The sequence below is a fragment of the Somniosus microcephalus genome, chromosome 18 (assembly GCF_052327205.1).
Source record: "Somniosus microcephalus isolate GS21.2 chromosome 18, FLI_Smic_1.0, whole genome shotgun sequence".
Taxonomy (NCBI): domain Eukaryota; kingdom Metazoa; phylum Chordata; class Chondrichthyes; order Squaliformes; family Somniosidae; genus Somniosus; species Somniosus microcephalus.
Window position 1 is genome coordinate 13896610 of NC_141004.1, and position 12683 is coordinate 13909292.

Genomic DNA, 12683 nt, shown 5'->3' on the forward strand with positions numbered 1-12683 from the left:
ACAAATGGCTACACATTTTTGGATTTTGAACCCCAACCACACAACCTCTCATCAACATTTCTAAGAAGCGTACCTGTACATAGACCATCTCTGTGTACTGCGCATAACATCGAATGGCTTGGAAACAATCTCCTCCGCGTTCAGTAACAGGAACCCATTCTGTACTGCTCTGCAATTCCCTGGAACAGAGCGCTTATTGTTAAACCTACATATCTGAAAACACAAAAGCTAATAGGCTCAGCAGGCTAAGAAGGAACAAATGCCCTGCAATAACCTCTTTGTCCACAGATGCATCGTGGGACTGCGCACTGTAATTCCGAAGGGAGAAAGCAACACTATTTCATTCGGAGCAGTAATGCCTCATCCGGCGAGCTCTGGTTGTAAAGCTTGCTCAGGCAGAAGTGCAGTGTGAGCCAGCCTTTCTATTTCTCGTTTATCCAGATGCAGAAGGTTCGTTAAACAGTTGCATGAACCAATTTTACATTTACCACGGGTTGGTTTTTTTTGTGAGCAAGGCTGAACAGGCCTGCGAGCATCATTCTCGCGTGTTTATATATCATTCTGTGCCTCTGGTCTCCTGTGTGTCCGTTGGAAGCCAACACACAAGATGCCCCAGGTCTTCTTTGCATTTGTTGGCTGAATAGAGGCCAGCAAGTTTATACTTGGCCAGTACGTGAGGCTGCGCTGCACTCGTAGAAGAGCAGTTTCAGATTGTTACGGATATTTACCAGATCACCAAGCCAAAATGGAGGCAAGATGTCTTGAGGGAAATGGGGATGAACTAGAGTGGAGATGGCCACATTTACAGATCAACAATCCCAGAACAGAGTTTGCATCCGCAGAGGAAGCATGGTTTTGTCGCTTCTCCGATGATCATGCCAGGCAGCAAGTCAGTGGGAGAGTTGTAACTCTTAGCAGATGCCAAATTCCCAATTTCAGGAAAGCACTAATGTAAATTATCTGAACTCTCTTACACCCTCATCCAGAGAGTGAAAGTTTCCTACAAATCAGCGCTGTCAGTTAAATGGGCGCGGGATGGAGATGATCTTTTCCAACCTCTCTTCCTTTTGCAGCTGTACTGACTGCCTTCAGGACATAATATCCTCTACAAGCCGAGAAGGCCAACTACTCCGGAGATATAATTTCTTTTTTGCAAAAACAGTTTGGAGAATTTTAATGCTCCTCAGATTTTAACAGCCAGTTGCGTCAGCAGAGACCCAGTGATCTGTGCGCCAGCTTCTCTCAGTTTGTAACACTCTTGCCTCTGGTTCAGAAGGTTGTGGTTTTGAGCCCCGTACCTGGAGTTTAAGCTCACAATCCAAGATGACAATCCAATGCAGTGCATCACTTGCAGAGGTGCAGTCCCGTGGATTAGTCATTAAACCAAGGCCTTGCCTGCCTTTTCAGCTGGATGTCAAAGATCCCATAGCGCTATTCAAAGAGAAGCAGGGCACTCGCCTGGTGTCTTGCTCAACATTCCTCCCTGAATCGCTAACACCAAAAACTGATCAAGTGAACATTGCTCTTATTGCTGTTTATGGGATCTTGCTGTGAGCAAAATGACTGACAGGTTTGCTTAAGCAACAGTTACTGTATTTCAGAGTAAATCATTGTATGAAGCACATGATGAAGAGCTACATAAATGCAGGGTCTCTTTTCCTATCAGGATGATTTTACAAATATTCCTTGTGCTTTTGGCATGAAAGAATAAACAAACAACTTCTCCAATCTGTATTGTTTATACACATGACCTCCTTCAGGCCTTGTTTAGCTTCTCCATTTCCAGGATGGGATTGCACTGACAACAGATCAGGACAATGGGTGCGAGAGACTCTGGAACCAAAGTCATAACATATTTATTTAGGTCATTTTGTGAACAATAAAGGCCAATTTTAACTCTTTCCTCTCAGCTTAAACAGGGCAGTAGCGGCCCAAAAATGGTGTCCGCTCTCTGAGCACCCTCTCAACACTGGCGTCGGGTCCAGAGATGGGCAGCCTTAACGCACGCATGTTTCAGATGGGAGGCCACTCGTAACAATAGTGATCCTATGACATTCATAGGATCCAGATTTCAAGGTACAAATAAGCGTCCAATACGCACGCTCCGCCCATTTGTACAAGGGGATGAGCAGCCCGTAGGGACTCCTGGTAGGCCGCTCAGAAAACGACCCAAGAAGTGTTCAATGAGGGGGCCAGGAGGAGCAAGTGCTCGTATTTCACCGCAGTGTTAAACAGCTCAAAAATGCTCTTTTCAAACACATCCCAAGTTTGGAACGATAGAATGAACGCTTATATTGTCAGGTGTTTTTCAGCTGGATGCAGTCACACACCCACCATTACACTTAATGAAATCCTAGTAGTCTCTAGCCTAGACTATATTTATTGCTGCTCTTCATTTCACCTACAAAATCTTTTCAAAGATAGGAAGAGTCTGTGACGTAAGAAAACTACTAGGTACTTGGTCTGAGTATTAAACAAGGTTTTAATCAACTGTTCTTCAACATGGAGATCGAGTTGTGTCCTTCACTAGCTCCTGTTAAAGAATGTCCTGAGCAAGCTGGGCCCGTGCCCGAGTATTTATACTCTCCCTGGACAGCGCCACCAGCAGGCCGCCCAGTATCATTTCATAAGTCATTTCCACATGAATGACATGATTCATGTCAGTCTGCATCTTGGATCTTCGTATACAGTTTGATTCGGATTCATCAACAACATTCAAATAGTGTCTCTGCTCCCAAGGGTGAAAACAATCAGTGGTAGCTCTTGCTTGCAGAGGTGTGGGCCCTTACAGTTCCTGCAACGACTGGTGCGGAGCACCAGAAGTGGTTGGAAGTCTGTACTGATGAGAATTCACTTTTTTAAATTAAAACTATAACTGTTTGACTTGAAGTTAACTGAAATATTGAAAACTATCAAGAATTGCTGTCCCTTGGTAGGAATCAGGTCGCACACAACACATCAGTTAAGCTAAATGTGTTTGACAAACCAGGAAAAGTTGGTAAATATACAGTTTACTGCAACAATAACAATCTTTTAATCTGCTGACCAATAGATGATTAACTTTTTAAAATAGATAGAAAATACAGAGACATTCAGGATGTCACTGGTACCTATTCATAAGGTCCTGTGCATACACCTTGCTGCAAAACTGAACCTGTAGCTGGTTCCGATAGTTTAGTTGGTAAAGCCAGTGTGTAACTGAGTCACATGTAGCCAGATGCCCAGGTTTGATTTCTGGTCTCTGCGGAGTTGGCTGATCTCAGCTGGAGTGGGCAGTAACTCATGCACGTGTGTGGGTGCCAGGTGAGGGCTCAGTGGTGATGCCCTCCATGCTGGAGGGACCGGAGGGTAACTGTTGTCTGAAACAGTAACCCTGCATCAATCAGAGTCATCAGGGAGGGGGGAGGGAGAAAGATTGGGCAAAAAAACCTATCTGGGATCTAGCAGCCTGATGACTCGATGCATTCATGCATGGTCCTGTTAGACTGCTAACGTTATACCATGGAGTGGCAGCACAGTTCCTGACTTGACAAGTGCCCTGATAGGCAAGGGCTGGTGTGGAAGGGAACTTCACAGAAGGGGAAGAAAGCAACTTAGATATAATCCTGACTTGACTGAAGCCACCGCCACCACCACCACACCCCCGCCACTGCCCCAAACAAGGAATGACCCTGGTCCTTCAACGTGCTATTAAAACATGGAGAACTCTGTAAAATGTATAAATCCTCACTACATGGATCTGTAAGAACCATGTAGCCTGAGGTAGTGTTAAAACTCTGGCCAGTTGAAATTTAAATAGTTAAACTGTTTGGCAGACACAAAGCTCTGGAGTCTTATTAATGTTAGCTGTCCAGAATTACACTTCCAAATTATTGCAGAGTGAGAAGTGAACAGGATTGAAAAAAAAAACCTTGCATTTCTATAGCGCCTTTCACGACTACCAGACGTCCCAAAGCCCCTTACGGCCAATGAAGTACTTTTTGAAGTGTAGTCACTGTTGTAATGTAGGAAATGCGGCAGCCACTTTGTGCACAGCAATGTGATAATGACCAAATGGTCTGTTTTTGCTATGTTGATTGAGGGATAAATATTGGCCAGGACACAAAATTGATCTGTAAGTTGGAGAGGAAAGAGATCGACCAGCATTCCCACTCTCGAGTTGCTGTCCAACAATCCCTGCTGGAAAGTTTGGGTGTTTAAGACACCAACGAGGAGGGGGTCAGACGTGTCTGTGAAATAGCCACTAGCTGAATAGGCAGTCAACACTCAGTCACTAGACTCATACATGAAGAGCAAGGATCGAGAGGGCTGTCAGAACCTGTGGAACAGAACTCCAGCAAGTGTCAGCACTTTCAAAAGAGGTGAGAAAATTTAGGAGGGTGGGTGGGGGGAGTTGTTAGGCACAAGGAACAGCAAAAAGATAAAATGGAGAATTGAGAAACTTCACATTTAGATTTGTAATGCTATATATTTCGAGTAACTTGGAACACTGGGATGGTTTGCCTGAATTAGAACAGTATTTTAACCAGGTATATATTTACTTACAATCGAAGTCAATGCTGACAAGATCAGCTCAAAGCTCTGCAGAGAAGTGCGTTGCTTTAACTGGCTGATTGAACAATGCTTACAAAATGGTTCGACTCGGTTAGTTTTACTGCTTCAAGGAGACATTTCTGTCTGACATGAGATGCTTTTGACAAGTAGTATTCACTTACACTAATCAACAACTGCTTGTCAAGCCGATCTGTGCCAGAGAGGGACTGCCACGAAGCAGCCGCCAGGATCTCTGCAACATACCAATTAAAAAGGAAACAGTTCTCTTGCAGTCTTGCACACAAGTATATTATTATTAAACGGAGATGGTAGCCTCTATCTGGAAACTGTTGTCAAGCTCCAGCTTGGCACAAAAAGCCTCCGCACCACATAGTAGAAAACTGCTATTTTAACATTAAACAAATGTACCATTTGTACGTGCAATTAGAAGTGGGTTCAAAAGCAGAGCCAACTACGGGGTTCAAATGTCAAACTGCAAAAACAGCATTCCAGTGATTTGCAGATTTTGCTTGAACCCGAACAGGAATTTTTAGAAACCTTATGTCCGACTAGTCTGCCCTTCCTCATACATCAATCCCACTATTCAGATTCTCACACGTTATGTTTTCCAGAGACATATCTAATTGTCTCTTGAACCCTTTTCTGCTATCTGCTGGTTCAAAATGGCACATTTGTCATAACAGCAATCATTGCAACCCAAAGTAATTCACTGACTGAAGTGCTTTGAGATGCTTGGATGATTCGGCGCTGTATAAATAAATATTTGTAATTCTTTCTTGGGCGTCCCAAGACAAATTGAGTAAAATATAAAGCATTCTAATGACATCAAGGGGTCATCAGTATCACTGCACCAACTTTAATGGTCTTTAAACTACTATTTAATGCTGAAAATTAGGCTTGGGAGTATAAACAGACTGGATTGCAGAAGTCTAAGAGTGCTCCAAGGGTCTACCTGCAAATGACAATAACCCCAGATGTGCAACACCTTATATTTAATCTGGAATTCAGTGGCACACTGGGAAGGTGTCGATGTTTAAGAACTATAGCTACACATTTTTCCTCCCCTTTTCCTTCTATTTTCCTCCCATTCTTCCAATTCCTTTCACACCACTCACCGCTATCTAAGTGACAAGATGAGCAGGCAACCTACTCTTTAGTCTCTGCAAAGGCTGCTCTGTAGTCAAGTATGAGAAGACGCAACAGTACGATCACTCCTGTCCAGTGGGAAATACCTGGCCTCCACATGATAGCAGGAATTTGGTACCAGGAGGAAAATGAAGATGAAAACCTAAGTTTAGTGTTTTACATGCTCTTCATCCTTCCAGCTCTTCCCAACCCTCACTATGAAATCAAGGCTCACTGGATCATCTCTTACTCATTCTGATCCAAGACCCCAAAACGTTGAACTCCTTATCTCCCCGAGATTCCCTTCCTCCTGCAATCTTTTGCTACCCAAGCGAGCAGGGACAAACTGACACAAATGCTCTCCCTGCCAATCACAGACAGCACAGCCTTCAGTCACCTCACCCCAACTCTCAGAAACCCTCTCTCTAAATTCTTCTGTCTTCCTACATGCTTTCCACCTGCAAAATTCTTCTTAAAAAGTTATTTCTCCAACTGTGCTTTGTTACCTCTCCTGGCTACCTACTCTAATTTCTGCCCTATTCCTCTTTGGTGTGACATAGAACTGTGAACTTCCTTGGGGTATTTTGTTACATTGAAGACTAAATCAATTTAAGTTCTTGTCTAGAGGTGTGGTCATTTCTGCCATCTGAGGTGACAGGAGAACATGGTGGACATCTAAAATAGCCTCAAGCGAGTAATTCACTGTGATCCAGGGTTAATCATTAGACCCAGGCTACCCAACATGGCAGAGAATACAGGGGGCTCGTCCAGCTTATTAAAACAATGATCTGACTGCTTACGTGAGCAATGGTACTGGAAAAAACCCAAAACGCAACATTAACCGCAACTAATAGATATATCTCGTCTTCTCTCTTGTTTTCAATCTTGGCTGAGGATGGCAAGGGGAGCGGCATGTCCTAAAGGGATCTGGCTCTTTACCTCAGTTGTTAGAACAAAAAGCCCTACCACTTTGAGGCATGATACAGGAAACTTTCGATTAACCAGCCCCTAAATAACCGGAACGATCTATATTCCGGCAAAATTCAGGAGTCGGTTCAGGTAACTTTTTTTTTACTTTTATTACTTTTTTTTACACCATTTGTTGCTGTGCAAGGGTGTAGCTGAAGCTGTTGCTAAGCTACAGAGACGCTTGCAACTTGTGCCGATTGTTCTGAAGCAGCAACAGGGTTTGTTGCTTTATACGGAGCTCTGAGCTCCATATCTTTTACTATAGCATTCAGTTATCCGGGATTGTTGATGAACCGGCACCACGTCGGTCCCGTCCGTGCCGGGTACCAGAAAGTTTCCTGTAATAGACAACTTCAACTGCACCTCGGTTTGTAAATGCAAGTTTAAGACTTTTCAATTTCAAGGGAGCCGACAACCTTTAACTGTACAGTTCAAGTGATGCCGTCTTTTTAAACATGACATTTCCTGGGGCAGTAAGCGGATTTAGCTGTTCCTGATTTGGTTACCCAGATTTAGCAGAAAGATTGGACTGAAATCACACACACACACACACACACACACACACACACACACACACACACACACACACACACACATATATACATACATATAATGGGAACATGCACAAGAAGTATTATCAGGAGATTACACTAACCCCGGTAACTGGAAGTGGGCCAGTCCGAGAAAAAAAAGCAAAATGGAAAATCTGATAAAAATAGCTTCTGGATACCTCTCAAATATTGAACTGGTGACGCAGTATGCTTCACAAAGATTAAAGCTCTGGGATGCCCAGTTCCTTATCTACCAGGCACACTTGCACAGTTTCAATTGTTCCTAATCAAACACATTCATGCCGGAGACTTGTTTTATTTTAAGGAAGGTAATTGTGTTTCACTCTACAACATGCAAGTCTCCCACTAGAGGCCAAGCAGCAGTAGAGGCATCAACCTCCACCGTCTCTATTCCCCCATTATCCAAACCTTCACCATCGAAATCTTTTTATCCTAATTTCCGACACTGTCCCCCGTTATCAAAGGCACGAACTTGCGATAAAATAGATGGAATATGAACCCTAGAATACCAGTGAAAAATCGAGCAATGCCGTGCAATAAAAATAACACGTGGTTTATTCAGTCAGCATTAAACAGGACAGTAAATGAAAGTGACACAGCTCTCACTTAAAGTTCGTTGTAACTCATGTTATTCTGTTCTGACCGGGGGTAAACAAACATTAGCAAAACAAAATACAATTTTATCTTTCTTAACGCCTGACATGGTTTTTACAGGTATTGTGCTAATTTGTGCCATTTTCTGGTCAGTTGCCAAAAGGCTAAATGATCTGCAGCACCATAAAATGGTACTAACTAGTACAGAACTGTTTGTAAGTTGAGTTGCCTGGCTGAAGCACCGTAACCCATAATATGCAAGGCATCAAGATTGGAAAAAGCTAAGTCACTGGTGTCCTCTCATTGTCACATTATTTTCTGCTATGAAATCTATTGCTGAGGATTGAATGTTTTCCGTGGACAATGGGATTTGAGCGAGGTATTCTCTATCCCTGATGATATCACAGGGAAACTCTACAGGAGTACACAAGTGCTTCTGAAACCGTATGAGAGAGTTCGGAATGATGCTGCTTGTGAAGTAAACACAAGATAAGGGATATAATGGGGTGCCAAAACTCTCCGAGAAGGAAAGGAACCAGCGACAAGTTATGGGTCATATCAGAACCAATGACATGAGGAAAAATATCATTCAGATCGTGAAAATATATATATATTTTTTTTTAAAAGAGCCATGAAGTATATTAGGAAGCAGGACCTCTAAAAGGTAGTCATTCGGGATTACTACTTGTGCCACATGTAAGCCAGATTAGTGAGGTAAATGTGTGGCTAGGGGCATGGTGCAAGAAGGAAGGGTTTCAAATCCTGGGGCATTGGGACCAGTTCTGAAACAGGAGCGAGTTGTACTGGGGAGAGCCTAAACAGAGCAGGGACCAATACTTTGTCACGGAGGGATAAGGCCACAACGAGATCAGAGAGGCAATCTTGTACCAGAGAGTGAGGGAATAGCAGAGACACTAAATAAGTGCTTTGACTCAGTTTTCACAAAGGAGGTAGATACTGGGATTGTAGAGCCGCTAGAGGCGAGTGTGAAACAGTTCGAGATTGTTACACAAAAAGAAATAGTATCAAAGAAATTACTCAAACCTAAAATAAACAAATCACCAACATCTGAGGATTTATGTCCAAGGATCCTGGTGGAAGATAGGGACAAAATAACAGGGACTCTGACTACGATTTTCCAAGATTCTGTGGAGAGAGAAACATGCCAGAAAATTGGAAGGTAGCAAATATGAAGTTTCAAAAAAAGATACAAGTTGAAAAAAGCACCAAAAATATTTGAGTTGAGGTGGGAATTCCTCAAATGGCTCAGTAGGCAAAAGCATCATTCTACAGAGCACTGAATTGTAAAGAGCAGTTTGATCCCTGGTCTGCATTCAGATATGCAGTCTCACCTAAGGAAATGGTCGAGGCATTGTAATTGACCTAAGCATCCATGGATAATGAGAGGGAAAATATTAATCAGTCCAGGTTCTTGTTCCTGAACGCTATTCTGGGGATATCCACTGGAGAGTACGCACTTATGGATGTCGGGTAAGGAAAGATACGGCAAGCAAGGGATTATAACTGACATCCCTCAGCCATTTTGTTCCTCTGGATTTTTTCCAAACGTCTTGAGGAAAAGATAAACGACTGCTGATCCTGTCTGCACTTTCCGCTACCAATGAGATTCTTGAATCCCAAACAACATGCGTGCAATTACTTTCTTTAGAATTGAAGCAAAGAAAAAGTCCCCATTGCAGAACACAACCACAAGAACATCTAACAGTCAACTGATAGTGACTTAAAATAAAGAAAACATTTTGAAGCTTTCCTTCAATTAAAAGTATTGGGGAGAAAAATTGGGTTGATTTGCCCCTCTCGTTAGCGCCACCAGGGGGCACTAACGGGACGAAAATCCCCTCGTGCCCGGATGTGGCGCTGCTAACATCTCCCGCGAAATTCAGTAGGAGGCTAGCGGTAGCGCCCCAAGGTGCGCCGCCGCCATAATCGCCATGCGCCCTGGCCGCAAACTTCGATTGCATCGCCCAACCGATCACCGGACGATATGTCCAACAGGGCTTGGGGGGGGGGGGGGGGGGGTGGCGGGGAAGAAGAATTTGCAGTGGCAGCGGCGCTAGTAAAAGAGGCACGAGTCGAGCGGCGATTTCTTTCTAGCCAACTGCCAACACCTGCCCCCTTCCCCTTTTTTCCCTCGGGGTGCCGGCCGCGATCGCTCAGCCCGGCACTCCTCTCGAGTGCCGGGCTGTTTTCACGGCACCCCACTCCCCGGTGGTCCAGCAGGGCCCCGGTGCGTGCAGCGCTAGGCCCCTCCCCTTTAATCAGGGAAGGTGGCCTGCAATGACGCGTCCCTACGTGCCGACGCACGTGGCACCGCGATCTTCAGTTGCAGCAGCCCAAGAAAAAGAGGTGGAGCGCTTTCAGTAGCACTCCGCCTCCTGCTTGGGGTGCGACGAATCAATTTCCGGCGGAGAAACACTAACTTTTTCTGGGCGCTGAACGTAGCGTCATGGCGACATTCGTGCCCCAAAAGGGGCGCCACCCAATCTTTCCCCCTTGATCTTTTGCTTAGAGGTCAGTTCAGCCCAGCCCCCAAATAAGCCCAATGTTAGACCCGATTCTTCCAAAGCTTCTCAGCACAATATATGGAAATAAATTGCAATTAATTTTCACTGACATGTTCAGTGTACTCAGAGGACTATCTATAAAGCAAGTGCGAAAACCTCTCTCGGTGGCTACAAGAACCATCAATCTTCACCCTCCATTTAATAAGCAACAATCGTATGTCACAATGGACAACTGCAAGATGATACGCACTGTGTTCTCCTATCCTTTGAACCAAAAAATCTAACCAGGATTAGCTAAAGACATGTGAGAATATATTTACAACCTTATTTTTGTGAATTGTGTGTTCCTTAAAATAAAAGCATGTTACTACAGGGGAATAGCACGCTTTCCACTGCAGGCAATGAATGTCAGTACCGAGCACTCCAAGGTCAAGCAGACCACAGTTAGATGCAGACTAAAGCTCCTGATATTAAGCCCCAACAAAATGTCTCCTCCCTGCCCTCAGAAGAACGGCCACCAATGCATTAGTGTAGCATTTTACCACTTCCTGCACTAGTCATGCTGTAGCCTCGGAGTGAGATTGGCGATTTAGTATTAATTAGAAAAGAAAGAACTTGCATTTCTGCAGCGCCTTTCACAAAGTCAGGATGTCCCAAAGTGCTTTACAGCCAATGATGTACTTTTGAAGTTTCGTCACAGTTAGAATGTCGGGAAATGTAGCAGCCATTTTATGCACAAAGCCCAGAAAGAGCCAGGAGATGATGACCAGAGAATCGGTTTTAGTGAGGTTGGCTGAGGGATAAATATTGGCCCCAGGACACCGGGGAGAACTCCCCCTGCTCTTCTAATATTGCCATGGGATCTTTTACGTCCACCTGAGAGGATAGAAGGCGTCTCAATTTAATATCTCAACTGAAAGACGGCACCTCCAACACTGTGGCACTCCCTCAGTACAGGAAACTTTGTGTTATCCGGAGGCTGAATGTCCGGCAAGCTTGAGCCACCGGCAAAAATCAGGAGCCGGTTTTTTTCTTCTCGTTTCTTTTTTCTCTCAACAGTCAAGCTCTGCAAGGTCTGTAGCTAAGCAACAGCTTCAGCTAGAGACGCTAGAGAGACGTTTGCCGACTGTTTAGAAGCTGTTGCTAAGCAACAGGGTTTGTTGATTCACACGGAGCTGAAAATCTCCGTATGTTTTAACATTAGCGCTGGTGTGTCCGGCAGTTTTGAGGGAACGGCAACAGCTCGGTCCTGTCGGTGCCGGATAGCACAAAGTTTCCTGTACTGCACTGGATTGTCAAACTGGATTATGCACTCAAGTCTCTCGAGTCGGACTTGGACCCATGACTCAGAGAAGAGAGAGAGTGCCACCACTGACCCAAGGCTGATTAGTGCCAAATTAGACACAGTTATATGTTTTAGGGCCATTTGCATCACATTATGACCACTCAGACTCATTTCGCAGTGCCGATACAGACACAGCAGCAGTCTGGACTGGATTGGAATAAAGGTCCCAGAGGTGAAAGGCCAGTGTCTAACCCACTGCACTTGCAAGCAATGAGCCCCCTAATTTTTTTTGGGTGCACGGCCCATTCAGTTTCGCGCATGCGTGAAATTTAACATTGAAAAAGCCGATCCTGGGCTGCGCGGGACAAGCAGATAGCTGCGCGGCCACGCAGCTTAGAGGGACCGTTGCCTGCAAGCATCCAGGAAATACTTCATTCACACAACTTGTAATTATATAGCGCCTTTAACGTAGTGAAATGTCCCTCGGTCCTTCATAGCAGCGTTACCAAACAAAATTTGATACTGAGCCACGTGAGAAGATATTTGGACAGGTAGGTAGGTTTTGAGGAGAGAGAGAGATAGAGGGGAGGAGAGGTTTGAGAGAGAATTCCAGAGCTTAGGGCCCAGGCAGCTGAAGGCACGGCCGCCAATGGTGGAGCCATGAAAATCGAGGATGCACAAGAGGCCAGAATTGGAGGAGCGCAGAGATCTGAGAGTTGTAGGGCTGGAGGTTACAGAGATAAAGGAAGGGCGAGGCCATGTAGGGATTTGAAAACAAGGAGGAGAATTTTTAAATCGAGGTGTTGCACTAACTGACATTAGTTGGAACACCCTTTTCTGACATCACATGCAACAGAAGAGACTTATCTGCCTGACATTACAAAAAAAAAATCAACTAAAACTTGAGCAAATAGGATGAGAAAGTTACCCCGTTTGAAGAAGAGTCATAAAGGCTCATTTATAACAGAAGAAACACCCTCTACAGCTTTGAAATATAAAGCAAGACAGAACCCCTCATCGCATTTAAAAAGTACTTGGATATGCACTTGAAGTGCTGTA

At 44.4% G+C, this 12683-nt stretch overlaps 1 protein-coding gene across 3 annotated transcripts in view; it reads right to left on the minus strand.

The window, feature by feature from the left end:
* The window catches only part of LOC147105037 (transmembrane and coiled-coil domains protein 2-like), a 150202-nt gene that overhangs the window by 84868 nt on the left and 52651 nt on the right, over positions 1-12683 (minus strand). Inside the window, exon 1 of one of the 3 annotated variants that reach the window (XM_086011074.1) lies at positions 74-301. The exons of the other annotated variants lie outside the window; for them this stretch is intronic. Coding sequence (XP_085867200.1) covers positions 74-88 — 15 coding nt within the window. The 5' untranslated portion in view covers positions 89-301. Of the gene's footprint in view, positions 1-73; positions 302-12683 lie in introns of those variants that run through there. 3 annotated transcript variants of the gene reach the window in all.